The 26,517-nt window shown below is 40.3% G+C and overlaps 2 protein-coding genes across 3 annotated transcripts; both read left to right on the forward strand.

Annotated features, from left to right (window-relative positions):
- The first annotated feature begins 734 nt into the window (after window positions 1-734).
- LOC306839319 (major histocompatibility complex class I-related gene protein-like) lies at window positions 735-16,994 on the forward strand. 2 transcript variants are annotated; one of them, XR_013781178.1, is made up of 8 exons: window positions 735-907; window positions 2,508-2,774; window positions 4,055-4,333; window positions 4,786-5,079; window positions 5,240-5,341; window positions 6,094-6,111; window positions 6,252-7,821; window positions 16,734-16,994. XR_013781178.1 is itself a non-coding variant. In XM_079367936.1 (7 exons), exons 1-7 carry the CDS (start codon window positions 829-831, stop codon window positions 6,296-6,298), a joined length of 1,086 nt encoding a protein of 361 aa, XP_079224062.1. In that variant the 5' UTR covers window positions 735-828; the 3' UTR covers window positions 6,299-8,130. The 2 variants fall into 2 exon arrangements, 1 of the variants encoding a protein (XP_079224062.1); XM_079367936.1 differs by lacking the exon at window positions 16,734-16,994 and having other exon boundaries at window positions 6,252-8,130.
- Window positions 11,020-26,238, forward strand: LOC306838980 (uncharacterized protein). The gene is made up of 15 exons (XM_079367420.1): window positions 11,020-11,166; window positions 12,521-12,787; window positions 14,190-14,468; window positions 14,947-15,240; window positions 15,403-15,498; window positions 15,638-15,655; window positions 15,796-15,829; window positions 20,200-20,390; window positions 21,745-22,011; window positions 23,379-23,657; window positions 24,134-24,427; window positions 24,590-24,688; window positions 24,818-24,835; window positions 24,976-25,052; window positions 25,380-26,238. The coding sequence occupies exons 1-14, from the start codon at window positions 11,088-11,090 to the stop codon at window positions 25,020-25,022; spliced, it is 2,262 nt and encodes a 753-aa protein (XP_079223546.1). The 5' UTR covers window positions 11,020-11,087; the 3' UTR covers window positions 25,023-25,052; window positions 25,380-26,238.
- Window positions 26,239-26,517: the final 279 nt, after the last annotated feature.

Consider the following 26,517-nt stretch of genomic DNA (forward strand, 5'->3'; position numbering starts at 1 on the left):
AATAAATGTTTTTTATTAGAGTGACATCTTGCAAAAACAGACATGATGAGCAGACAGACAGTTAATAAGCAAACTTTATTGCAATCAAAAGTCTTTATTGCTGTATTGAACAATGTCAATATGTATTAATCATTATTGCATGTTTTTTTCTCTTATATCCTGCAGGCCTAAGCTGCCAGTATGTGGTATCTGTGACGTCCCATCTCCATTATTTGAAAGTGATTTGTAGTTTTATTCAGAAGGAACAGATTTTTTATTTAGCATCACTATAAAGTACAGATCCAATCCTTTAAAGGGTCATCGTTATATTACACAGAGCTCGTAATAGGTGTTTAAATGTGAGATAATCACAGACCACATTGAGTTACTGCAGGACAGGAGAGCACATCACCACATTTACTCACTATAACTCATATAAAACTATATTTATATCTGGATGAAGACTTTTTTTATATTAAATCTCAGAGCAGCCATACAGAACAGAAGCACAATAAGACTTAACTACATCCCATCAGACTCCAGATTATCCCTGAATCTGACCTTTGAACTCTCACCGATGAAGGTTGAACTCTACTATGATCAATAAATAAAGTCCTGCGTGTCTCACAATGCTCTGTCATGGGCTCAAACAAGCAGAGTTAACTTTCGCTTTCATTCACAAACCTGTCTCAGTCAGTTTGACCGAGTTACTAGTGACGTCGACGCTCAGGCTGAATTCCTATTGGCTGAGACAGATTTTTCTGTCACTTCGCCCTCAGAGCTCGAGCTGGAAACACGCAGAGAAGAGAGAAGTTTGATTCAAACAAAAAGGTTGGAAGTTGGTCAAAGATGAAGACTTCACAGGTCACAATGAAGACTCTGATGTTTTTGGCGCTCGCGGGATTGTTTCTCCGCGACGCGACGGCAGGTGAGTTCAGATTAAAGGGTTAGGGTTTAATTTCGGGAAATGGCGCATGTCTTTCGAAACTGTAGGTGTAGGCCTATACAAATTTCATTTGATGTTTGTTGTCAGGACTGAAGCAGCTTGTTGACATGTGAAAAGTCAACATTGAATTTGACTTGTCAGTAAATCCTGTTTGTTCACGTCCTCTGATACTTCCAAGAAAAGTGTTGTTGTGAGAAAGGCTGTAAAAAGTGTCTTCAGAAAGAAAAAGGAAGAAAATGCCTTCAAAGTGTTTCACCTCTAAAAGCATGAACAGAGCATTTCAATGGACTCTTTAAGTCCTTCATGACACTTTAATGTTCTAACATCTATTATTATTGTTTCATCAATGTGCTCTAAATACTTGTGGGACTTTTCTGTGCTGTTCTGTGCTGATGTTGGCCGATAAGTGACAGAAACAGTGAAGCAGCTTGAACATCATTTAGAAACAGAGTGTGCATTACACAGTTTGTCCACCAGAGGGGAGTCACGAGTTTATTCTCAGACTGAAACGTCACAGCTCAGTTTGTGTTTCCGGACTCAAAAATAAAGAAATGCTTTTAATCTGTGAAGGTAAAATAGCTCCAGATGAAGCAGTGACAGTAAAATGAGGGAGAATTTAACGCATGGTGTTAGTTGTCTCTCTGTTGTTATTTCTTTAGGCTGTTTATGTTCAAGAACAGAGTCGACTTCTTCTTCATCACTGTCTTCATTTCTCAGGATCTGAATGTCAGAATATAAATGTTCCTCTGGGACCCTCAGACCTTTATCTACTTGTGTTTCTTGTCATAGTTTAACTTCTTTAAAGTTTGCTGATGAACAGCAGCTGAGTTTTGTGTTTAGGCACAATGAACTTGACTGCAGCTCACATCATATGTCAGCCTCAATCTTGAGATTTCAAAAAGAAAAATGTGTCTCAGTTTTACTCCTTAGATAGAAACCCCTGATTTAAAATTGGTTGTTTTATAGTTGAGACTTTTTAGTCAAAATCGTTTTATTTGCTTTAATTCCTGTGACTTCACAGTTGAGGACATATATTGATTTTATAGTTGATTTTAAGAAAAAATTCCGTTATTAGATTTGATTGAGTGAGTTGGTGAGGGTCTGAGAACATCAATACTTTCATTGTTATGACATCATTAATAATCAGAGTTTCATGAAAGGAAAAAGTCACGTCACTGATAGACAGACCTACCATAGCTCTACATCCACATCTTTATCAGAGGTTGTTCTCCATCCCTCAAACACACACATTTACTTATACACACACACACAGAATGAAACATATGTGTGAGTGAAAGTCAGGGGCATGACTGCATCACTTGAAGATTGGACTTGTTGAATCAATCATTTCAGTATCCAAACATTTTCTCCCACATGAATCAGAAAGATGAGAAGAAGAGTTCCAGGAGAACTTTTTCTTTTCCTCTCTAAATGAATGAGAGGATTTAATGAGAGCACAGAGACCAGCAGCTTTGCTTCAATGTTCTGGAAGTGTTTTGGATTCTGTGTGCTGGATCATAACTTTTGTTCAATGATGTCAAAAGTTTCTGATTAAACTGATGAAAACATTTTGTCTTTACAGCGACTCACACTCTGCAGTATTTCTTCACGGCGTCTTCTGAAGTCCCAAACTTCCCAGAGTTTGTGATTGTTGGGATGGTTGATGATGTTCAGGTTGATTACTACGACAGCAACACCAAGAGGTTCGTTCCAAAACAGGACTGGGCGAACAGAATGACGGAAGAAAAAGATGACTACTGGCAGAGAGAGACTGAGAAAGCTGAGGGTCAACAGCAGACCTTCAAAGTCAGCATTGACACTTTAAAGCAGCGCTTCAACCAAACTGGAGGTTTGTTTATGATTCAATTTATCCTGATGTTACCACACACACACACACACACACACACACACACACACACACACACACAGAGGTGTGTGTGTGTGTGTGTGTGTGTTTCTGCTCAGTGTCGCTCAGACTAAAGAAGTCATTTCTAGATTTCATCTCGGCCTCGGAGAAGTTGTGACGGACTCGTTTGACTTTTTATTGACGTTGAACAGATTCCAACATTTATTGATGGATTAAAAAAAGCCGTCACATCGTCAATAATAATAATAATAATAAGAAGAAGAAGAAGAAGAAGAAGAGTGAGTGGAGGCTGTAAATCTGTGCTCTGAAACATTTTGGATGGGATGAAGTGGAGCGTACTGATGTTCAGCTTCCATCCCAGATTGTCCATGTGAATTGTAAATGTGGATGAAATGAGATGAATGAAAGTTGAACAGTGTTTGTACGCCATGATTCAGTCATCAGGCTGAAAGGTTGAGTCCATTCATTGATGAGATGATCCACAGAAAATGAAGGGACAATCATTTGGATCATGGACTCATTCTTTCACTCTGTTGAATCCAAAAGCTCCAAAATGTTTTCTCCACTTTGTCAGATGTGAGTGTGAGCTGCTTTGAGCTGTTTGATAGGATTGTCAATGAAAGAGCGTTCAGTGTTATGATGGAGCTGTTTGAAAAGTTCACCTTCTTCTTTGTGGAGCTTTCTAAAGAAGTGCTGGCTTCATGAATCAATCCAAATAATGTGATGATGAATGGAATCTTTATTCTGAGCTCTTCACTAAAAGTCCAAGTCCACATGAGATGAGATGATCTCCACTGTTCTCACCTCAGTGTTGCTTCGTCCTCTCAGGCAGCAGCATCAAACAAACATCTGCAGCTAGTGTTGAATGATTGACAGATGGATGAACCAATCAGGACACACAGACTGTCTCCCAGTCTCCATACTGGTCCTGCTGGTCCGGGCCTTATTGTGAGCAGCTGTAGTAACACACTGCTGAAGTGTGTGAGGGCCGAGCAGGACCAGTCTACAGACCTGATCCTGGACTGAGACTCTCCTTCAGAGGAAACTTGGAGACCAGCTGGGGACAGTCGAGTGTGTGGTTTCTCACAGGACGAGCGACATGTTGGACTGATCCACAGAGAGTCCACGTTCAGTCCAGGACCGCTTGAATCTGAGTCTGCTAGTCTGGACTACAACTCAGAGAGAGAGTCTGTCAAGGATTTAAACTATAACCCTCTCTCTCTCTCTCTCTCTCTCTCTCTCTCTCTCTCTCTCTCTCTCAGGTGTTCACATTGTCCAGCAGATGTACGGCTGTGAGTGGGATGATGAGACTGGAGACGTTAATGGTTACAGACAGTATGGTTATGATGGAGAAGACTTCATAGTTCTGGACATGAAGACAATGACGTATGTCGCTCCACAACAACAGGCTGTCAGCACCAAACAGAAGTGGGATCAAAACAAAGCTTGGTTAGCACAGACTAAGAACTACTTCAACAACGAGTGTGTTGATTGGCTGAAGAAGTATGTGAACTATGGGAGGAGCTCTCTGATGAGAACAGGTAGGATCAAATGAGCTGATGGAGTTGAATTCTGACAATGTTCATCTTCTTCTTTTCTTGTTTCTCTTGTCATTGAACAATCAATATTTCACACATGTTTCTATCACACATGCTCTGTCTCCATCTGGAAGCTTCCCCTTACCTTTCCCTTCATGTTGGATCTCTTTCTCTCTGCTGCTCCTCGCTCTTTCTCACAGTCTCTCTCTCTCTCTCTCTTCTTCATCCCTCCATGTGAACCCTCCTCACCTCTCTTCTTCTCTTTCTTCCCCTCTGAGCCTCTCTTCTTTGAATTCCACTTTAAGAAGGTGGATTTTCATTGTTGACACTGTGGATTTTAAAGTCTCTTTTTTGATCAGTCCCTTTAAAAAGTGAGCTCAAACATGAGTGCTAACAGTATTTAACAGTCAGTGGTGATAAAGAAACTAGAATGTGTCTTCCTGTTTGTTCTCCAGACCTCCCCACAGTGTCTCTCCTCCAGAAGACTCCGTCCTCTCGGCTCACCTGCCACGCTACAGGTTTCTACCCCAACAGAGCCGCCATGTTCTGGAGGAAAGATGGAGAGGAGCTTCACGAGCAGGTGGAGCACGGAGAGATCCTCCCCAACCACGACGGCTCCTTCCAGATGAGCGTTGACCTTGAACTGCCCTCTGATGACTGGGGGAAGTACGAGTGTGTGTTTCAGCTGGCTGGTGTGAAGGAGGACGTCGTCACCAAACTGGACAAACGAGACATCAAGACCAACTACGGTAAGACCTGCATGAGAAGTGATGGAAGGAGGATTTGACTGGAACAGTGGAGTGATGAAGACGAGCTGAGTGACCGAAGGACACAGAGTCTTTAATGAGCGTGTCTTTAACCTGTTTGATCTCACAGGTCATGTGACTGTGTTTGGTTTGTGTCCAACAGAGAATCCTCTCATCATGACCATCATCGCCATCATCACTGCTGTTCTTGTTCTTGTCATCATCACCTGTGCAGCTGGATACTTACTGCAGAAGACCAGATATGGTGAGAGAGCAAAGAGGAAACATTCAAACATGTTTTCTATGTAGCACTTCCTATTGATCATCTATTCAGAGATACAGCGCCCCGAGTTCTTCTCTTTAAACTCACATTGGTCTTATTACGTGCACTGCTCCTTCAAGTACTTCCCCACAAATGAATTACTCCAGTGTGAAGACCTGGTTTTAAACCCTGTTTGTTAATGTCCTTATTTATTTAACCGACCGAGAGGTAAAGATTAATTTAGTATTTATTGACTTATGTAAAAAAAAAAATTACTTCCTTGTGAATGAAATCACTCCAGCAGTCATTTAGAGTATCAGATAAATTAAATGATAGTTAAAGGGATACTTCACCCATTTGCATGAAGCTGTGTATCATTAGAAACATGGTAGTGTTGAATGGTCGTGAATCCAGCCCTCATTTTGCCCTGAGACGAGAAAAATATGTTTTTCTTTGCTTGAAAGTTTTCTTCATGTGATGCAAAAAGCGTCATATTGCATAGAAAAAGTAATAAAGAAGAAAGCAGGTCCAAACCAGTTTAGTCGCACTGCAGAAAACCTCCATTTGTGGCTTTAATAAAGTGACATAGCTTATGTTATAGTAACAGTAGTGTTTCTACTAGTATGTATCATTTAACTCTGGGATTTATCTCTGGGTTACATCTATATTTACGTCTGCTGAACAGTTCTCCTGAGGTGACTTTTAATAAAATAAATCAATAATGTTTTCTTGTTTTTTGTTTTTTTCTGTTTCAGCCAAACGCCCTCCATCCCGTAAGTAGAACTTGATGTTCAGATATCCAGTGTGACCTTTAAGCCCTCTGTAAATGAAAAAGGCTTTGTGGAGTGTTTCCTGGTGTAAATGATGGTTTCAGGGTCAGACGTGTGCTAACTTTGTGTTTCTGATCTTACAGCTGTAAACGACCCGACTGTGCACCAACACATGCTTCCAAAGTCCTAAAAGACAAAGAGACGCGCCGCTCTCCATGTGTTACATAAAAGATTTGATAGGTTGGATTTAAACCTGGGCTGCCGGCTTGTGTGTTCATTTAAACGAGTCTTGTTTGAGCCATTTTGTGTCATTGTTACGTTTCTGAGTGTAAAGCCAATAATTACCAGTTACATGCACGATAATATGTTGCATCAGTGATGTCAGCGCACACACCCAATACGAACATTATACATTTTTATACATATACATTATTAGGTATAATACGTTTTATTGTCTATATCATTGTCTGATATTTGGAAAATGATCAGGTCTATTTGTATGCTGGTGATGCTGTTGTGTATTGTACAGCTGACTCTGTGCTGTTTGCCTTTGAGAAATCTCAACTTGCCTTTAATGTTGTGCAGGAGACTCTGATTGGTTCTGAAAGTAAGTAAAACCAAATGAATGCTTTTTTTCTAGGGCGAGAAATATGAATGAAAATGAAGTGCAGATATCTGCTGTAAATGGCTTTAGCATTGAGCGAGTGTCTGAATACAAGTATCTTGGCTGGATGAAAAGTTAACATTTAAATATCATATAGACAAGCGTACCATCAAGTTGTGATATATAATCGGCTTCTTCTAAAGAAACAGAACCAACAGGAAAAGGATTGTAGAGGCTGTTTTCTTATCGGTCCAATCCAATCCAACTTTATTTAATTAAGCACTTTAAAACAACCACAGCTGACCAGAGTGCTGGACAATAAAACAAAAAGTTACAAAAAGGCATAATACACAATACAGAATAATTTAAAAGATATAAAAACATGACTCATGGTATGCTGTAAATAAGTAAAATACATAAAATAAATAAAATCATCTTACTCAGTGTCAAAGGCCAGGGAGAAGAGATGGGTTTTTAGACTATGGTGATGTGATTTACAGGCATGCTGCAGAATCAGCTCTCAGGCCCCTTGTCTCTGTCTGCCACTCTGCTCTCAGATAAATCACTGATGATAGATGTGACACTCACCATTGTGTGTCATATCTATCATCCTTCTCTTGCAGAAAGATGCAAAGAATCCTTGGTATCTGTTCAATTTCAAAGCCCTTACTGGTAAACTGCCTTCATTCATCACAGCAGCTCGAACTAAAGGTTCCCCCCCCCCTCTCACATTCAGATTTGGGACAGGCTGAGTTTTCATTTGATGCTCCTGATTCCTGGAATGTCATCCAAGGAATTTTAAAAATTAGGGCTCTGCCCTCCCATGCAGCCCTTAAGGTCATAATAACAGAGTCATTAATATGTATCTGTTTTTAACTGTGTAACTGTTGTCTGTCTGTTTGGTTTTTGGGGTTTAGCTGATTTCCTTTTTTTCTTTTTGACTCACTTTTATTGTCTCTCTTCACTGCAAATGAGGGAAACCTCAGTGTCTTTCAAGTTAAAATAAAGGTTTTGAATTGAATTGAAAAAACAGGAACAGCCTTTTTATGCATAAGTAATGAAGTGTGTTTATTTAAACGAGGTTCCAGCAATTAAAGTTTGTGTTTCAAGTTTTTCATTAGTAATCAGGACTGTGTAGTTTCTTCTTCTGTGGTATCTATTTTTATAAAGTGTAAATGCTTAAGCTGATAACACACTGATGGGATGAAAAGTAGTTTTCTTTGAGTTCAGGTCTTGAATGTTTGAGGGATGTTGAATGTTTCTCCGTAGATATTTGTCTACTGATCAGAACAATTGAATGATTTATGTTCAGTTTTAAACCAATCAAAATGAAGCATCAATGCTCATAACCAGTTCTTGTGCCGGGTGATGTAAACATTACAAATGTGATGTTTTTCAATAAAGCCTTTAAAAAGTGAGTCTTCTTGTGATTTCACGTCCAGTCTGAATAAATCCTGTTGTTAAAAACTTGTGTTCCTGCCTTCTAGATTAACTTTAAATTTACAAGATTTGAAGAACAACGTTTCTTTCTTGTTGAATAAGAAAAGGCTTCCTGAGTAAAGATGTGAGAGATGTGGTGTAAACTTTACAGACTCCACCTTCCTCTTATACTGCATGCATTGAACTGGTTTTCCCCTGAGCAAACCTGTTGTACTGAAGTCTGCCTAGCAACAAGAAACAGAACTGCTGTAAACTCTCCTGAGCTGTTCATCCTCTACTTAAACTTTAAAATATATATATAGTACAATCTAAACACTGTATAACTAACTTTTAGTGTTAAAATGTTCTAAATAAATCCACTTTAAACTTAAAGAAAATCTAAAAACACGAATCAGAGACACACCAATAAATATCCCGGATGAACTCTGCCGTCACAAACAAGTCAGCAAACATCACATCACTTATTTAGTCACTGATATGATTCAAATATGGCTTCCAAAAATATATTTCTTTATTTGCTGGACGCGTGAAAAACACACAACGTATCGATCCGGACCGGACTCTTCATCCGGTGCTGAACAAATGAAACAGGTTCACATGTTATTTATTCAAAGCATGGAGTCCCACCCGTGGGCATGGACTTCAAAGTAAAGCTCATTAGATTTAGCTGGTGAGTAAAAGTAGTTTGTAACCTGACTTATACTGTGTGACGCATATAACTGTGCTTACTTCCTGTCATACACAGGGAACAGCGCCAGTTGGTGACATATCAATACTGCCACCTACTGGCTGCAATGAATATTACTCTGCTACTTCAAGCAGGTGAATCTGGTAACTAATAACCACAGGCAAAGTCTGAGCAGCTAAAATAAGCAGGGTGCCACAGCACAAACTTCACTGTACGTTTGGAGAGCGACAGAAGTGACGAGCAGAAAACATCAAGAAATGAACTAAACAGAGATGTGAACAGTCTGAGCCGCTTAAGTTCAGCTTGATATGGAAGGAAAGAAATGATCTGGCTGCCATTTTATTGATACAACATCAGACAAAGTAGAGTCATTAATTTCCTGAATCAGATTCATCATGTTAGAACAGAAGACATCATTTGGACATGTTGGTCTTTGTTAAAGGGGTCAAACTCAGAACATTCCCTTCCTGTAGCGATGGATCAACTCTGACACGTCGTCCTTACACACCTTTATCCAGCCGTCCTCCTGCATGTGGTACACTACACACACACACACACACACACACACACACACACACACACTACACAAACACACAAGGAATAAACTAAACAAGAGGAAACCACGACATCAGCTGCATTTTTTAACCTTTCACCGCCACAAACATTATTTTGACCGACTTTTTTTTCTTCTATGAAACTTTAGAGAAAGCCGATCATAATTATTATCATGGCTAAAACTTCTGCTCACATTAAAGATGAACAGACGATAAATCTGAATTAGATCCTGCAGTTTGTAAATAAATCTGTTTAAATTAGCTGACACTTAATTCCTCCTTGGTTATATTTGATTGTTTCCCTCATCCTGGAAAACGTAACAATAAAAGACGAAAGCTGTGAATGAAAAACCCAAACTACCTGACCTCAGATCAAATAAAGACAATCAGTCAGTCATGTGTCCTGAAGTCATCTCAACTTTTCTCTGTCTCAGAGCTCGTTCATTATTAACTGCTTCCATACAGTCCAGTTCTCTGTTTGCCTCCAGTGGAGTCGCCCCCTGCTGGTCATTAGAAAGAATGCAGCTTCAACTTACTCCCGTTTTTGGCTTCACTTTTGAAAAGCAGAGGTTACGTTCACGTCTTATATACAGTCTGTAATAAACTCAGGTGTTGATCAGCAGAGAGAATGACGAGCTTCTGTCAGAAAGAGTTCAAATCTTTATGAAGACAAAAATGTAAAAGTTGTGTTTAGATAAAATAACTCTTATAAAGCTTTGTTTGTGTGATAGTGATTGATTTCAAAAACCTTACGTTGCATAACATGATATAAAGATCTTCACAAACCATGAGTGAGGATTGAAGCAGAGTTTACTCAGCACTAAAAGTAGAGCAAAATGAAACACAGCATCAGGTGTCCAAACATCAACAAAGGTGTCACATTTCTCTTGTTCCTGCAGATTTCAGCGTTCAAAGCTCCAAACTAGTTCAGGATCATTTGACGGAGTAACCTTGTTGTTACTCAGTGCTGCCACCTAGTGATCAAAACCTAAAACTGCATCCCTACAGACTCCAGATTATCCCTGAATCTGACCTTTAACCCTTAACAGAGCACTCATTGAAACACTTTGAAATTCAAAAATCAAACCTCATAGTGTTATTCATGGACATAACAGAACTTTAATTCTGTTATAACATTTGACAAAAAATTTAAATGTAATGAACATTGACAAAGTTCCCATTATTTGGTTCAAATGCCACACTAGCAGGATCAGTGACGTAGGGTGATCTCTTCTGATTGGCTGAGTGAAGATCACATGCTTCTCGACCTTACTGAGGTGCAGAAGGGTGGCCATATGTAATGTTTGTGGAAATGACCAGAAATAGTCACTTGACCTATAAAGGGTTAAACTCTCACTAATGTCCACATTTGTTCTTCAAACTTCACATTAACCAACAAAATGTCTGAAAATAATGTGATCATGTGAAGGTTGAACTCTACTATGATCAATAAATAAAGTCCTGCGTGTCTCACAATGCTCTGTCATGGGCTCAAACAAGCACAGTTAACTTTCGCTTTCATTCACAAACCTGTCTCAGTCAGTTTGACCGAGTTACTAGTGACGTCGACGCTCAGGCTGAATTCCTATTGGCTGAGACAGAGGTTGAAGTCATCGATCTTTTTTCTGGTCACCTCATTTCACCCTCAGAGCTCGAGCTGGAAACACGCAGAGAAGAGAGAAGTTGGTCAAAGATGAAGACTTCACAGGTCACAATGAAGACTCTGATGTTTTTGGCTCTCGCGGGATTTTTCCTCCACGACGCGACGGCAGGTGAGTTCAGATTGATTGAAGACGATTTCATGGAAAGAGGGAAATGTGGCATCATGTGTTTAGAAAGTGTTGGTAGAAATGAAAAGCTTCATTTGATGTTTGTTGTCAGGACTGAAGCAGCTTGTTGACATGTGAAAAGTCAACATTGAATTTGACTTGTCAGTAAATCCTGTTTGTTCACGTCCTCTGATACTTCCAAGAAAAGTGTTGTTGTGAGAAAGGCTGTAAAAAGTGTCTGCTGCTTCTCTTTTCCAAAAGACAAGCCGAGAAATGATGAAGGCCCAGTTCATATGAAGAGGAGCATGAATGCTGAAATAGCAGCAGAACTACAGTGAACACAGCAGATAGACTCTGACTGAGAAAGAAAAAGGAAGAAAATGCCTTCAAAGTGTTTCACCTCTAAAAGCATTAACAGAGCATTTCAATGGACTCTTTAAGTCCTTCATGACACTTTAATGTTCTAACATCTATTATTATTGTTTCATCAATGTGCTCTAAATACTTGTGTGACTTTTCTGTGCTGTTCTGTGCTGATGTTGGCCGATAAGTGACAGAAACAGTGAAGCAGCTTGAACATCATTTAGAAACAGAGTGTGCATTACACAGTTTGTCCACCAGAGGGGAGTCACGAGTTTATTCTCAGACTGAAACGTCACAGCTCACTTTGTGTTTCCGGACTCAAAAATAAAGAAATGCTTTTAATCTGTGAAAGTAAAAAAAAAAAAACCCATCCACAGCAGCCTGAACAATTCCTCATTAATAAGAGTACAAAGTTTGTGGACTTTATTCAAAGTGGAGACATTTGTTCCTGCACAGATTTCTCTCAAAGCTTTGTTGTTGTGAGCTTGTTTTTGTGCAGAGCAGATTAAAAAGAGAAGAATGATGGAGGTGCATTCAGAAAGCAGACAACATGCAGCATTCACAAATGATGGCTCATTTAAAGGACAGTTGTTGGGAGCCGGCTGGTGTGGGGAAAGGGGAGCAACATAAAAAGCAGATGGTGTCGCTACATTCAAGTTATTGATGAGCAAAGAAGCAAAAGTTGAATGAAACATATGTGTGAGTGAAAGTCAGGGGCGTGACTGCATCACTTGAAGATTGGACTTGTTGAATCAATCATTTCAGTATCCAAACATTTTCTCCCACATGAATCAGAAAGATGAGAAGAAGAGTTCCAGGAGAACTTTTTCTTTTCCTCTCTAAATGAATGAGAGGATTTAATGAGAGCACAGAGACCAGCAGCTTTGCTTCAATGTTCTGGAAGTGTTTTGGATTCTGTGTGCTGGATCATAACTTTTGTTCAATGATGTCAAAAGTTTCTGATTAAACTGATGAAAACATTTTGTCTTCACAGTGATGCACTCTTATCAGCATTTCTACACGGCGTCTTCTGAAGTCCCAAACTTCCCAGAGTTTGTGGCTGTTGGGATGGTTGATGATTTTCAGGTAGATTACTACGACAGCAACATCAAGAGAACAGAACCCAAACAGGACTGGGCAAACAGAATCACAGAAGAAAGAGCTGACTACTGGGATTGGCAAACTGAGATCTTCAAGGGTTCCCAGCAGGTCTTCAAAGGCAACATTGACACTTTAAAGCAGCGCTTCAACCAAACTGGAGGTTTGTTTATGATTCAATTTATCCTGAAAAAAGATAATTTATAATTTGATCCTGTATTTTAGTGAACAGATGTTACCACACACACACACACACACACACACACACACACACATTTGAATATATATGAATAAAATAGAGGTGTGTGTGTGTGTGTGTGTGTGTGTGTGTGTGTGTGTGTGTGTGTGTGTGTGTGTGTGTGTGTGTGTGTGTGTGTGTGTGTGTGTGTGTGTGTGTGTGTGTGTGTTCTGCTCAGTGTCGCTCAGACTAAAGAAGTCATTTCTAGATTTCATCTCGGCCTCTGAGAAGTTGTGACGGACAAGTTTGACTTTTTATTGACGTTGAACAGATTCCAACATTTATTGATGGATTAAAAAAAGCCGTCACATCGTCAATAATAATAATAATAATAATAATAATAAGAAGAAGAAGAGTGAGTGGAGGCTGTAAATCTGTGCTCTGAAACATTTTGGATGGGATGAAGTGGAGCGTACTGATGTTCAGCTTCCATCCCAGATTGTCCATGTGAATTGTAAATGTGGATGAAATGAGATGAATGAAAGTTGAACAGTGTTTGTACGCCATGATTCAGTCATCAGGCTGAAAGGTTGAGTCCATTCATTGATGAGATGATCCACAGAAAATGAAGGGACAATCATTTGGATCATGGACTCATTCTTTCACTCTGTTGAATCCAAAAGCTCCAAAATGTTTTCTCCACTTTGTCAGATGTGAGTGTGAGCTGCTTTGAGCTGTTTGATAGGATTGTCAATGAAAGAGCGTTCAGTGTTATGATGGAGCTGTTTGAAAAGTTCACCTTCTTCTTTGTGGAGCTTTCTAAAGAAGTGCTGGCTTCATGAATCAATCCAAATAATGTGATGATGAATGGAATCTTTATTCTGAGCTCTTCACTAAAAGTCCAAGTCCACATGAGATGAGATGATCTCCACTGTTCTCACCTCAGTGTTGCTTCGTCCTCTCAGGCAGCAGCATCAAACAAACATCTGCAGCTAGTGTTGAATGATTGACAGATGGATGAACCAATCAGGACACACAGACTGTCTCCCAGTCTCCATACTGGTCCTGCTGGTCCGGGCCTTATTGTGAGCAGCTGTAGTAACACACTGCTGAAGTGTGCGAGGGCCGAGCAGGACCAGTCTACAGACCTGATCCTGGACTGAGACTCTCCTTCAGTGGAAACTTGGAGACCAACTGGGGACAGTCGAGTGTGTGGTTTCTCACAGGACGAGCGACATGTTGGACTGATCCACAGAGAGTCCATGTTCAGTCCAGGACCGCTTGAATCTGAGTCTGCTAGTCTGGACTACAACTCAGAGAGAGAGTCTGTCAAGGATTTAAACTATAACCCTCTCTCTCTCTCTCTCTCTCTCTCTCTCTCTCTCAGGTGTTCACATTGTCCAGATGATGGAAGGCTGTGAGTGGGATGATGAGACTGGAGAGGTTAATGGTTACACTCAGTTTGGTTATGATGGAGAAGACTTCATAGTTCTGGACCTGAAGACATTGACGTGGGTCGCTCCACAACAACAGGCTGTCATCACCAAACAGAAGTGGGATCAAAGCAAAGGTTTATTAGCAGAGAGAAACCAGTACCTCAACCAGCTTTGTCCTGATTGGCTGAAGAAGTATGTGAACTATGGGAGGAGCTCTCTGATGAGAACAGGTAGGATCAAATGAGCTGATGGAGTTGAATTCTGACAATGTTCATCTTCTTCTTTTCTTGTTTCTCTTGTCATTGAACAATCAATATTTCACACATGTTTCTATCACACATGCTCTGTCTCCATCTGGAAGCTTCCCCTTACCTTTCCCTTCATGTTGGATCTCTTTCTCTCTGCTGCTCCTCGCTCTTTCTCAGAGTCTCTCTCTGTGTTGATTGTCCTTTCTCTCTCTCTCTCTCTCTCTTCTTCATCACTCCATGTGAACCCTCCTCACCTCTCTTCTTCTCTTTCTTCCCCTCTGAGCCTCTCTTCTTTGAATTCCACTTTAAGAAGGTGGATTTTCATTGTTGACACTGTGGATTTTAAAGTCTCTTTTTTGATCAGTCCCTTTAAAAAGTGAGCTCAAACATGAGTGCTAACAGTATTTAACAGTCAGTGGTGATAAAGAAACTAGAATGTGTCTTCCTGTTTGTTCTCCAGACCTCCCCACAGTGTCTCTCCTCCAGAAGACTCCGTCCTCTCGGCTCACCTGCCACGCTACAGGTTTCTACCCCAACAGAGCCGCCATGTTGTGGAGGAAAGATGGAGAGGAGCTTCACGAGCAGGTGGAGCACGGAGAGATCCTCCCCAACCACGACGGCTCCTTCCAGATGAGCGTTGACCTTGAACTGCCCTCTGATGACTGGGGGAAGTACGAGTGTGTGTTTCAGCTGGCTGGTGTGAAGGAGGACGTCGTCACCAAACTGGACAAACGAGACATCAAGACCAACTACGGTAAGACCTGCATGAGAAGTGATGGAAGGAGGATTTGACTGGAACAGTGGAGTGATGAAGACGAGCTGAGTGACAGAAGGACAGACAGAGTCTTTAATGAGCGTGTCTTTAACCTGTTTGATCTCACAGGTCATGTGACTGTGTTTGGTTTGTGTCCAACAGGGAATCCTCTCATCATGACCGCCGCCATCATCGCTGCTGTTCTTCTTCTTGTCACCATCGCCTGTGCAGCTGGATTCTTCCTGAAGAAGAGGAATGGTGAGAGAGCAAAGAGGAAACATTCAAACATGTTTTCTAGATTTACATCTGCTGAAGACTTCTCCTGAGGTGACCTTCAATGACCTTCAATGACCTTCAATGAAATAAATCAATGATCTTTTCTTTTTTTCTGTTTCAGCCAAGCGCCCTCCATCCCGTAAGTAGAACTTGATGTTCAGATGTCCCGTGTGACCTTAAAGCCCTCTGTAAATGAAAAAGGCTTTGTGGAGCGTTTCCTGGTGTAAATGATGGTTTCAGAGTCGGACGTGTGCTAACTTTGTGTTTCTGATCTTACAGCTGTATCTTACGACCCGACTGTGAGACAAGAAATGCTTCCAAAATAAAACTCCTAAAAGACAAAGAGCCTGAACTCAGTGAGTGACATGAAATGAGCCTTTCATTCAGGATGTCGTCTTTGTTCTCCTGCTGTGTCGTTTTTATTGTCACCTTCTTCAAACACGAGCTGGTTTTTTTTTCTTATAAAACTGCATCAAGCAGATTGTTTCTTTGTTAGTGTAAAAAGTTATATTAAAGTGTGTTTGAAGTGAAGGGAGGTGCTTAACTGATGACATCACCGTGACCTTTGACCTCCATGTTCAAACGTTGATTTGTGGATAAACTCTGTAAAGAAGTGATGATGAATCATTTTCTAACGTCATGTTTTCTCTTTCTTCTGTCTTTCTCTCTGAAGCTTCACGGGACGTTCTGAAACAAGGAGCCGACCCGACACGCTCTGCTGGGATGTAATTGGTTCTCATCGTATCAGACAGGAAGTGATCAGTGATTTAAATTTCAATCTTTAAATACAAAGAAAACAAGTTTGAAAAACCATTGAGCCATACTTTTACAAATCCTCTCCAACATTCGGGTCGTTTGTTGGCTGATAAAAGACGTTTAAATAAAGTTAAATCAAAATTTGAGGATTTCTTCTTTTTTTTTGGTCTCGTGGAGAGAAGAGAATCAGAAGATGAATCTATGACGACATCTCGCCGCTCTTCATGTGTGTTTATCTAAAATCCATCAGAGTTTGAATTTTATACTTCTGCTGTTTTGAGCTTTTTTGCTGAAACAAATATTGCTGATTAATACGTTAATAAGCACACACACACACACACACACACACACACACACGTTTTGTTTTCCAGTTGTGTAAATAGTACAGCTTATTTCTGCATAAGTAATGAAGTGTGTTGATTTAAACGAGGCTCCAGAGAGTTATAAAGTTTGTGTTTCAGGATTTTTATTACTAATCAGGACTGTGTAGTTTCTTCTTCTGTGGTATCTATTTTTAAATAAAGTGTAAATGCTTCAGCTGATAACACACTGATGTGATGAAAAGTAGTTTTCTTTGAGTTCAGGTCTTGAATGGTTGAGGGATGTTAAGTTTTTATGTTCAGTTTTAAACCAATCAAAATGTAGCATCAGTGCTAATAACCAGCTCTTGTGTTTGGGGATGTAAACATTACACATTTCAATAAAGCTTTTTAAAATTCAAAGTGTGTCTTGTGATTTCACTGATCTGATCCTGCTGTTAAAAAGTTGCTCTCTCTGCCAGTAATGATAAAACGTTTTGGTCTCTTTATTCGACACGGTTTCCTGAAAATGTGTCGACTCCTTTTTGATAAACAAACAGCTTCCTGGGAAAAGTCTCAAGCTGAGACGCCTCACACACTTGAACATATCTCGGCGTGATGAGTTCATGTTCCTCTGGTGTCCCTGGTTCTGTTTTTGTCTGTGTTTGTTTTTCTTGGTCTGTGCTCCTCTCTCCTCTTCTTGTATTAAACCCTGTAACACACTCGTCTCCCAAAACGAGGACCCTGGTCGTGCACAGCTGATGGTATTTGTTGCATTCTATAAGAAGGTAAAAATGAAGGAACCTCTTGTAGGCTGCACTTTGTCTTGGATTTTACTGTTTAATTTACAAGATTTGAAGAACAACGTTTCTTTCTTGTTGAATAAGAAAAGGCTTCCTGAGTAAAGATGTGAGAGATGTGGTGTAAACTTTACAGACTCCACCTTCCTCTTATACTGCATGCATTGAACTGGTTTTCCCCTGAGCAAACCTGTTGTACCGAAGTCTGCCTAGCAACAAGAAACAGAACTGCTGTAAACTCTCCTGAGCTGTTCATCCTCTACTTAAACGTTTAAAAAAATATATAGTACAATCTAAACACTGTATAACTAACTTTTAGTATTAAAATATTCTAAATAAATCCACTTTAAACTTAAAGAAAATCTAAAAACACGAATCAGAGACACACCAATAAATATCCCGGATGAACTCTGCCATCACAAACAAGTCAGCAAACATCACATCACTTATTTAGTCACTGATATGATTCAAATATGGCTTCCAAAAATATATTTCTTTATTTGCTGTACGCGTGAAAAACACACAACGTATCGATCCGGACCGGACTCTTCATCCGGTGCTGAACAAATGAAACAGGTTCACATGTTATTTATTCAAAGCATGGAGTCCCACCCGTGGGCATGGACTTCAAAGTAAAGCTCATTAGATTTAGCTGGTGAGTAAAAGTAGTTTGTAACCTGACTTATACTGTGTGACGCATATAACTGTGCTTACTTCCTGTCATACACAGGGAACAGCGCCAGTTGGTGACATATCAATACTGCCACCTACTGGCTGCAATGAATATTACTCTGCTACTTCAAGCAGGTGAATCTGGTAACTAATAACCACAGGCAAAGTGTTAGCAGCTAAAATAAGCAGGGTGCCACAGCACAAACTTCACTGTACGTTTGGAGAGCGACAGAAGTGACGAGCAGAAAACATCAAGAAATGAACTAAACAGAGATGTGAACAGTCTGAGCCGCTTAAGTTCAGCTTGATATGGAAGGAAAGAAATGATCTGGCTGCCATTTTATTGATACAACATCAGACAAAGTAGAGTCATTAATTTCCTGAATCAGATTCATCATGTTAGAACAGAAGACATCATTTGGACATGTTGGTCTTTGTTAAAGGGCTCAAACTCAGAACATTCCCTTCCTGTAGCGATGGATCAACTCTGACACGACGTCCTTACACACCTTTATCCAGCCGTCCTCCTGCATGTGGTCCACTACACACACACACACACACACACACACACACACACACACACACACTACACAAACACACGAGGAATAAACTAAACAAGAGGAAACCACGACATCAGCTGCATTTTTTAACCTTTCACCGCCACAAACATTATTTTGACCGACTTTTTTTTTTTCTATGAAACTTTAGAGAAAGCCGATCATAATTATTATCATGGTTAAAACTTCTGCTAACATTAAAGATGAACAGATGATAAATCTGAATTAGATCCTGCAGTTTGTGAATAAATCTGTTTAAATTAGCTGACACTTAATTCCTCCTTGGTTATATTTGATTGTTTCCCTCATCCTGGAAAACGTAACAATAAAAGACGAAAGCTGTGAATGAAAAACCCAAACTACCTGACCTCAGATCAAATAAAGACAATCAGTCAGTCATGTGTCCTGAAGTCATCTCAACTTTTCTCTGTCTCAGAGCTCGTTCATTATTAACTGCTTCCATACAGTCCAGTTCTCTGTTTGCCTCCAGTGGAGTCGCCCCCTGCTGGTCATTAGAAAGAATGCAGCTTCAACTTACTCCCGTTTTTGGCTTCACTTTTGAAAAGCAGAGGTTACGTTCACGTCTTATATACAGTCTGTAATAAACTCAGGTGTTGATCAGCAGAGAGAATGACGAGCTTCTGTCAGAAAGAGTTCAAATCTTTATGAAGACAAAAATGTAAAAGTTGTGTTTAGATAAAATAAGTCTTATAAAGCTTTGTTTGTGTGATAGTGATTTATTTCAAAAACCTTACGTTGCATAACATGATATAAAGATCTTCACAAACCATGAGTGAGGATTGAAGCAGAGTTTACTCAGCACTAAAAGCAGAGCAAAATGAAACACAGCATCAGGTGTCCAAACATCAACAAAGGTGTCACATTTCTCTTGTTCCTGCAGATTTCAGCGTTCAAAGCTCCAAACTAGTTCAGGATCATTTGACGGAGTAACCTTGTTGTTACTCAGTGCTGCCACCTAGTGATCAAAACATAAAACTGCATCCCTACAGACTCCAGATTATCCCTGAATCTGACCTTTAACCCTTTACAGAGCACTCATTGAAATACTTTGAAATTAAAAAATTAAACCTCATAGTGTTATTCATGGACATAACAGAACTTTAATTATGTTATAACATTTGACAAAAATTGTAAATGTAATAAACATTGACAAAGTTCCCATTATTTGGTTCAAATGCCACACTGGCAGGATCAGTGATCTCTTCTGATTGGCTGAGTGAGGATCACATGCTTCTCGACCTTACTGAGGTGCAGAAGGGTGGCCATATGTAATGTTTGTGGAAATGACCAGAAATAGTCACTTGACCTATAAAGGGTTAAACTCTCACTAATGTCCACATTTGTTCTTCAAACTTCACATTAACCAACAAAATGTCTGAAAATAATGTGATCATGTGAAGGTTGAACTCTACTATGATCAATAAATAAAGTCCTGCGTGTCTCACAATGCTCTGTCATGGGCTCAAACAAGCAGAGTTAACTTTCGCTTTCATTCACAAACCTGTCTCAGTCAGTTTGACCGAGTTACTAGTGACGTCGACGCTCAGGCTGAATTCCTATTGGCTGAGACAGAGGTTGAAGTCATCGATCTTTTTTCTGCTCACCTCATTTCACCCTCGGAGCTCGAGCTGGAAACACGCAGAGAAGAGAGAAGTTTGATTCAAACAGAAAGGTTGGAAGTTGGTCAAAGATGAAGACTTCACAGGTCACAATGAAGACTCTGATGTTTTTGACTCTCGCGGGATTTTTCCTCCACGACGCGACGGCAGGTGAGTTCAGATTGATTGAAGACGATTTCATGGAAAGAGGGAAATGTGGCATCATGTGTTTAGAAAGTGTTGGTAGAAATGAAAAGCTTCATTTGATGTTTGTTGTCAGGACTGAAGCAGCTTGTTGACATGTGAAAAGTCAACATTGAATTTGACTTGTCAGTAAATCCTGTTTGTTCACGTCCTCTGATACTTCCAAGAAAAGTGTTGTTGTGAGAAAGGCTGTAAAAAGTGTCTGCTGCTTCTCTTTTCCAAAAGACAAGCCGAGAAATGATGAAGGCCCAGTTCATATGAAGAGGAGCATGAATGCTGAAATAGCAGCAGAACTACAGTGAACACAGCAGATAGACTCTGACTGAGAAAGAAAAAGGAAGAAAATGCCTTCAAAGTGTTTCACCTCTAAAAGCATGAACAGAGCATTTCAATGGACTCTTTAAGTCCTTCATGACACTTTAATGTTCTAACATCGATTATTATTGTCTCATCAATGTGCTCTAAATACTTGTGTGACTTTTCTGTGCTGTTCTGTGCTGATGTTGGCCGATAAGTGACAGAAACAGTGAAGCAGCTTGAACATCATTTAGAAACAGAGTGTGCATTACACAGTTTGTCCACCAGAGGGGAGTCACGAGTTTATTCTCAGACTGAAACGTCACAGCTCAGTTTGTGTTTCCCACTCAAAAATAAAGAAATGCTTTTAATCTGTGAAAGTAAAAAAAAAAAAAACCATCCACAGCAGCCTGAACAATTCCTCATTAATAAGAGTACAAAGTTTGTGGACTTTATTCAAAGTGGAGACATTTGTTCCTGCACAGATTTCTCTCAAAGCTTTGTTGTTGTGAGCTTGTTTTTGTGCAGAGCAGATTAAAAAGAGAAGAATGATGGAGGTGCATTCAGAAAGCAGACAACATGCAGCATTCACAAATGATGGCTCATTTAAAGGACAGTTGTTGGGAGCCGGCTGGTGTGGGGAAAGGGGAGCAACATAAAAAGCAGATGGTGTCGCTACATTCAAGTTATTGATGAGCAAAGAAGCAAAAGTTGAATGAAACATATGTGTGAGTGAAAGTCAGGGGCATGACTGCATCACTTGAAGATTGGACTTGTTGAATCAATCATTTCAGTATCCAAACATTTTCTCCCACATGAATCAGAAAGATGAGAAGAAGAGTTCCAGGAGAACTTTTTCTTTTCCTCTCTAAATGAATGAGAGGATTTAATGAGAGCACAGAGACCAGCAGCTTTGCTTCAATGTTCTGGAAGTGTTTTGGATTCTGTGTGCTGGATAATAACTTTTGTTCAATGATGTCAAAAGTTTCTGATTTAAATTAATGAAAACATTTTGTCTTCACAGTGATGCACTCTTTTCAATATTTCTACACGGCGTCTTCTGAAGTCCCAAACTTCCCAGAGTTTGTGGTTGTTGGGATGGTTGATGATGTTCAGGTAGAATACTACGACAGTAACACCAAGAGATTCGTTCCAAAACAGGACTGGGTGAACAAAGTCACAGAAGATGATCCTCAGTACTGGCAGAGAGAGACTGAGAAGCAAGAGGGTGACCAGCAGGTCTTCAAAGGCAACCTTGACACTTTAAAGCAGCGCTTCAACCAAACTGGAGGTTTGTTTATGATTCAATTTATCCTGAAAAAAGATAATTTATAATTTGATCCTGTATTTTAGTGAACAGATGTTACCACACACACACACACACACACATTTGAATATATATGAATGAAATAGAGGTGTGTGTGTGTGTGTGTGTGTGTGTGTGTGTGTGTGTGTGTGTGTGTGTGTGTGTGTGTGTGTGTGTTTCTGCTCAGTGTCGCTCAGACTAAAGAAGTCATTTCTAGATTTCATCTCGGCCTCGGAGAAGTTGTGACGGACTCGTTTGACTTTTTATTGACGTTGAACAGATTCCAACATTTATTGATGGATTAAAAAAAGCTGTCACATCGTCAATAATAATAATAAGAAGAAGAAGCAGAAGAAGAAGAAGAGTGAGTGGAGGCTGTAAATCTGTGCTCTGAAACATTTTGGATGGGATGAAGTGGAGCGTACTGATGTTCAGCTTCCATCCCAGATTGTCCATGTGAATTGTAAATGTGGATGAAATGAGATGAATGAAAGTTGAACAGTGTTTGTACGCCATGATTCAGTCATCAGGCTGAAAGGTTGAGTCCATTCATTGATGAGATGATCCACAGAAAATGAAGGGACAATCATTTGGATCATGGACTCATTCTTTCACTCTGTTGAATCCAAAAGCTCCAAAATGTTTTCTCCACTTTGTCAGATGTGAGTGTGAGCTGCTTTGAGCTGTTTGATAGGATTGTCAATGAAAGAGCGTTCAGTGTTATGATGGAGCTGTTTGAAAAGTTCACCTTCTTCTTTGTGGAGCTTTCTAAAGAAGTGCTGGCTTCATGAATCAATCCAAATAATGTGATGATGAATGGAATCTTTATTCTGAGCTCTTCACTAAAAGTCCAAGTCCACATGAGATGAGATGATCTCCACTGTTCTCACCTCAGTGTTGCTTCGTCCTCTCAGGCAGCAGCATCAAACAAACATCTGCAGCTAGTGTTGAATGATTGACAGATGGATGAACCAATCAGGACACACAGACTGTCTCCCAGTCTCCATACTGGTCCTGCTGGTCCGGGCCTTATTGTGAGCAGCTGTAGTAACACACTGCTGAAGTGTGTGAGGGCCGAGCAGGACCAGGCTACAGACCTGATCCTGGACTGAGACTCTCCTTCAGAGGAAACTTGGAGAGCAGCTGGGGACAGTCGAGTGTGTGGTTTCTCACAGGACGAGCGACATGTTGGACTGATCCACAGAGAGTCCACGTTCAGTCCAGGACCGCTTGAATCTGAGTCTGCTAGTCTGGACTACAACTCAGAGAGAGAGTCTGTCAAGGATTTAAACTATAACTCTCTCTCTCTCTCTCTCTCTCTCTCTCTCTCTCTCTCTCTCTCTCTCTCTCAGGTGCTCACATTAACCAGAGGATGTACGGCTGTGAGTGGGATGATGAGACTGGAGAGGTTAATGGTTATTTTCAAGATGGTTATGATGGAGAAGACTTCATAGTTCTGGACATGAAGACAATGACGTGGGTCGCTCCACAACAACAGGCTGTCATCACCAAACAGAAGTGGGATCAAAACAAAGCTCAGTTAGCACAGCGAAAGCACTACCTCACCGTGGAGTGTCCTGATTGGCTGAAGAAGTATGTGAACTATGGGAGGAGCTCTCTGATGAGAACAGGTAGGATCAAATGAGCTGATGGAGTTGAATTCTGACAATGTTCATCTTCTTCTTTTCTTGTTTCTCTTGTCATTGAACAATCAATATTTCACACATGTTTCTATCACACATGCTCTGTCTCCATCTGGAAGCTTCCCCTTACCTTTCCCTTCATGTTGGATCTCTTTCTCTCTGCTGCTCCTCGCTCTTTCTCACAGTCTCTCTCTCTGTGTTGATTGTCCTTTCTCTCTCTCTCTCTCTTCTTCATCACTCCATGTGAACCCTCCTCACCTCTCTTCTTCTCTTTCTTCCCCTCTGAGCCTCTCTTCTTTGAATTCCACTTTAAGAAGGTGGATTTTCATTGTTGACACTGTGGATTTTAAAGTCTCTTTTTTGATCAGTCCCTTTAAAAAGTGAGCTCAAACATGAGTGCTAACAGTATTTAACAGTCAGTGGTGATAAAGAAACTAGAATGTGTCTTCCTGTTTGTTCTCCAGACCTCCCCACAGTGTCTCTCCTCCAGAAGACTCCGTCCTCTCGGCTCACCTGCCACGCTACAGGTTTCTACCCCAACAGAGCCGCCATGTTCTGGAGGAAAGATGGAGAGGAGCTTCACGAGCAGGTGGAGCACGGAGAGATCCTCCCCAACCACGACGGCTCCTTCCAGATGAGCGTTGACCTTGAACTGCCCTCTGATGACTGGGGGAAGTACGAGTGTGTGTTTCAGCTGGCTGGTGTGAAGGAGGACGTCGTCACCAAACTGGACAAACGAGACATCAAGACCAACTACGGTAAGACCTGCATGAGAAGTGATGGAAGGAGGATTTGACTGGAACAGTGGAGTGATGAAGACGAGCTGAGTGACAGAAGGACACACAGAGTCTTTAATGAGCGTGTCTTTAACCTGTTTGATCTCACAGGTCATGTGACTGTGTTTGGTTTGTGTCCAACAGGGAATCCTCTCATCATGACCATCATCGCCATCATCGCTGCTGTTCTTCTTCTTGTCACCATCGCCTGTGCAGCTGGATTCTTCCTGAAGAAGAGAAATGGTGAGAGCGCAAAGAGGAAACATTCAAACATGTTTTCTAGATTTACATCTGCTGAAGACTTCTCCTGAGGTGACCTTCAATGACCTTCAATGAAATAAATTAATGATCTTTTCTTTTTTTCTGTTTCAGCCAAGCGCCCTCCATCCCGTAAGTAGAACTTGATGTTCAGATGTCCCGTGTGACCTTAAAGCCCTCTGTAAATGAAAAAGGCTTTGTGGAGTGTTTCCTGGTGTAAATGATGGTTTCAGAGTCGGACGTGTGCTAACTTTGTGTTTCTGATCTTACAGCTGTATCTTACGACCCGACTGTGCAACAACAAATGCTTCCAAAATAAAACTCCTAAAAGACAAAGAGCCTGAACTCAGTGAGTGACATGAAATGAGCCTTTCATTCAGGATGTCGTCTTTGTTCTCCTGCTGTGTCGTTTTTATTGTCACCTTCTTCAAACACCAGCTGGTTTTTTTGTTTCAGTAATTCTTATAAAACTGCATCAAGCAGATCGTTTCTTTTTTAGTGTAAAAAGTTATATTAAAGTGTGTTTGAAGTGAAGGGAGGTGCTTAACTGATGACATCACCGTGACCTTTGACCTCCATGTTCAAACGTTGATTTGTGGATAAACTCTGTAAAGAAGTGATGATGAATCATTTTCTAACGTCATGTTTTCTCTTTCTTCTGTCTTTCTCTCTGAAGCTTCACGGGACGTTCTGAAACAAGGAGCCGACCCGACACGCTCTGCTGGGATGTAATTGGTTCTCATCGTATCAGACAGGAAGTGATCAGTGATTTAAATTTCAATCTTTAAATACAAAGAAAACAAGTTTGAAAAACAGTTGACCGATGCTTTTACAAATCCTCTCCAACATTCGGGTCGTTTGGTGACGTTAGTTTCAAATCTAAAAATCTTTTCGGCTGATAAAAGACGTTTAAATAAAGTTAAATCAAATTTTAAGGATTTCTTCTTTTTTATTATTATTATTTTTTTGGTCACGTGGAGAGAAGAGAATCAGAAGATGAATCTATGACGACATCTCGCCGCTCTTCATGTGTGTTTATCTAAAATCCATCAGAGTTTGAGTTTTATACTTCTGCTGTTTGGAGCTTTGTGCTGAAACTAATGTTGCTGATTAATACGTTAATAAACACACACACACACACACACCTACACACACACACGCACACACACACGTTTTGTTTTCCAGTTGTGTAAATAGTACAGCTTATTTCTGCATAAGTAATGAAGTGTGTTGATTTAAACGAGGCTCCAGAGAGTTATAAAGTTTGTGTTTCAGGATTTTATTACTAATCAGGACTGTGTAGTTTCTTCTTCTGTGGTATCTATTTTTAAATAAAGTGTAAATGCTTCAGCTGATAACACACTGATGTGATGAAAAGTAGTTTTCTTTGAGTTCAGGTCTTGAATGGTTGAGGGATGTTAAGTTTTTATGTTCAGTTTTAAACCAATCAAAATGTAGCATCAATGCTAATAACCAGTTCTTGTGTTTGGGGATGTAAACATTACAAATTTCAATAAAACTTTTTAAAATTCAAAGTGTGTCTTGTGATTTCACTGATCTGATCCTGCTGTTAAAAAGTTGCTCTCTCTGCCCGTAGTGATAAAACGTTTTGGTCTCTTTATTCGACACGGTTTCCTGAAAATGTGTCGACTCCTTTTTGATAAACAAACAGCTTCCTGCTAAAAGTCTCAAGCTGAGACGCCTCACACACTTGAACATATCTCGGCGTGATGAGTTCATGTTCCTCCGGTGTCCCTGGTTCTGTTTTTGTCTCCTCTCTCCTCTTCTTGTATTAAACCCTGTAACACACTCGT

Source organism: Symphodus melops (genome assembly GCF_947650265.1).
Source record: "Symphodus melops genome assembly, chromosome: 18".
Taxonomy (NCBI): domain Eukaryota; kingdom Metazoa; phylum Chordata; class Actinopteri; order Labriformes; family Labridae; genus Symphodus; species Symphodus melops.

What these genes read in the sequence shown, in the direction of transcription:
- LOC306839319 (XM_079367936.1), top strand. Translation starts at nt 829, where the DNA reads ATGAAGACTTCACAGGTCACAATGAAGACTCTGATGTTTTTGGCGCTC. An exon ending in GCGCTTCAACCAAACTGGAG is followed by an intron (nt 2,775 to 4,054) that starts GTTTGTTTATGA and finishes TCTCTCTCTCAG; the next exon opens with GTGTTCACATTGTCCAGCAG. An exon ending in GAGCTCTCTGATGAGAACAG is followed by an intron (nt 4,334 to 4,785) that starts GTAGGATCAAAT and finishes TTTGTTCTCCAG; the next exon opens with ACCTCCCCACAGTGTCTCTC.
- LOC306838980 (XM_079367420.1), top strand. Translation starts at nt 11,088, where the DNA reads ATGAAGACTTCACAGGTCACAATGAAGACTCTGATGTTTTTGGCTCTC. An exon ending in GAGCTCTCTGATGAGAACAG is followed by an intron (nt 14,469 to 14,946) that starts GTAGGATCAAAT and finishes TTTGTTCTCCAG; the next exon opens with ACCTCCCCACAGTGTCTCTC. An exon ending in AGACATCAAGACCAACTACG is followed by an intron (nt 24,428 to 24,589) that starts GTAAGACCTGCA and finishes TGTGTCCAACAG; the next exon opens with GGAATCCTCTCATCATGACC.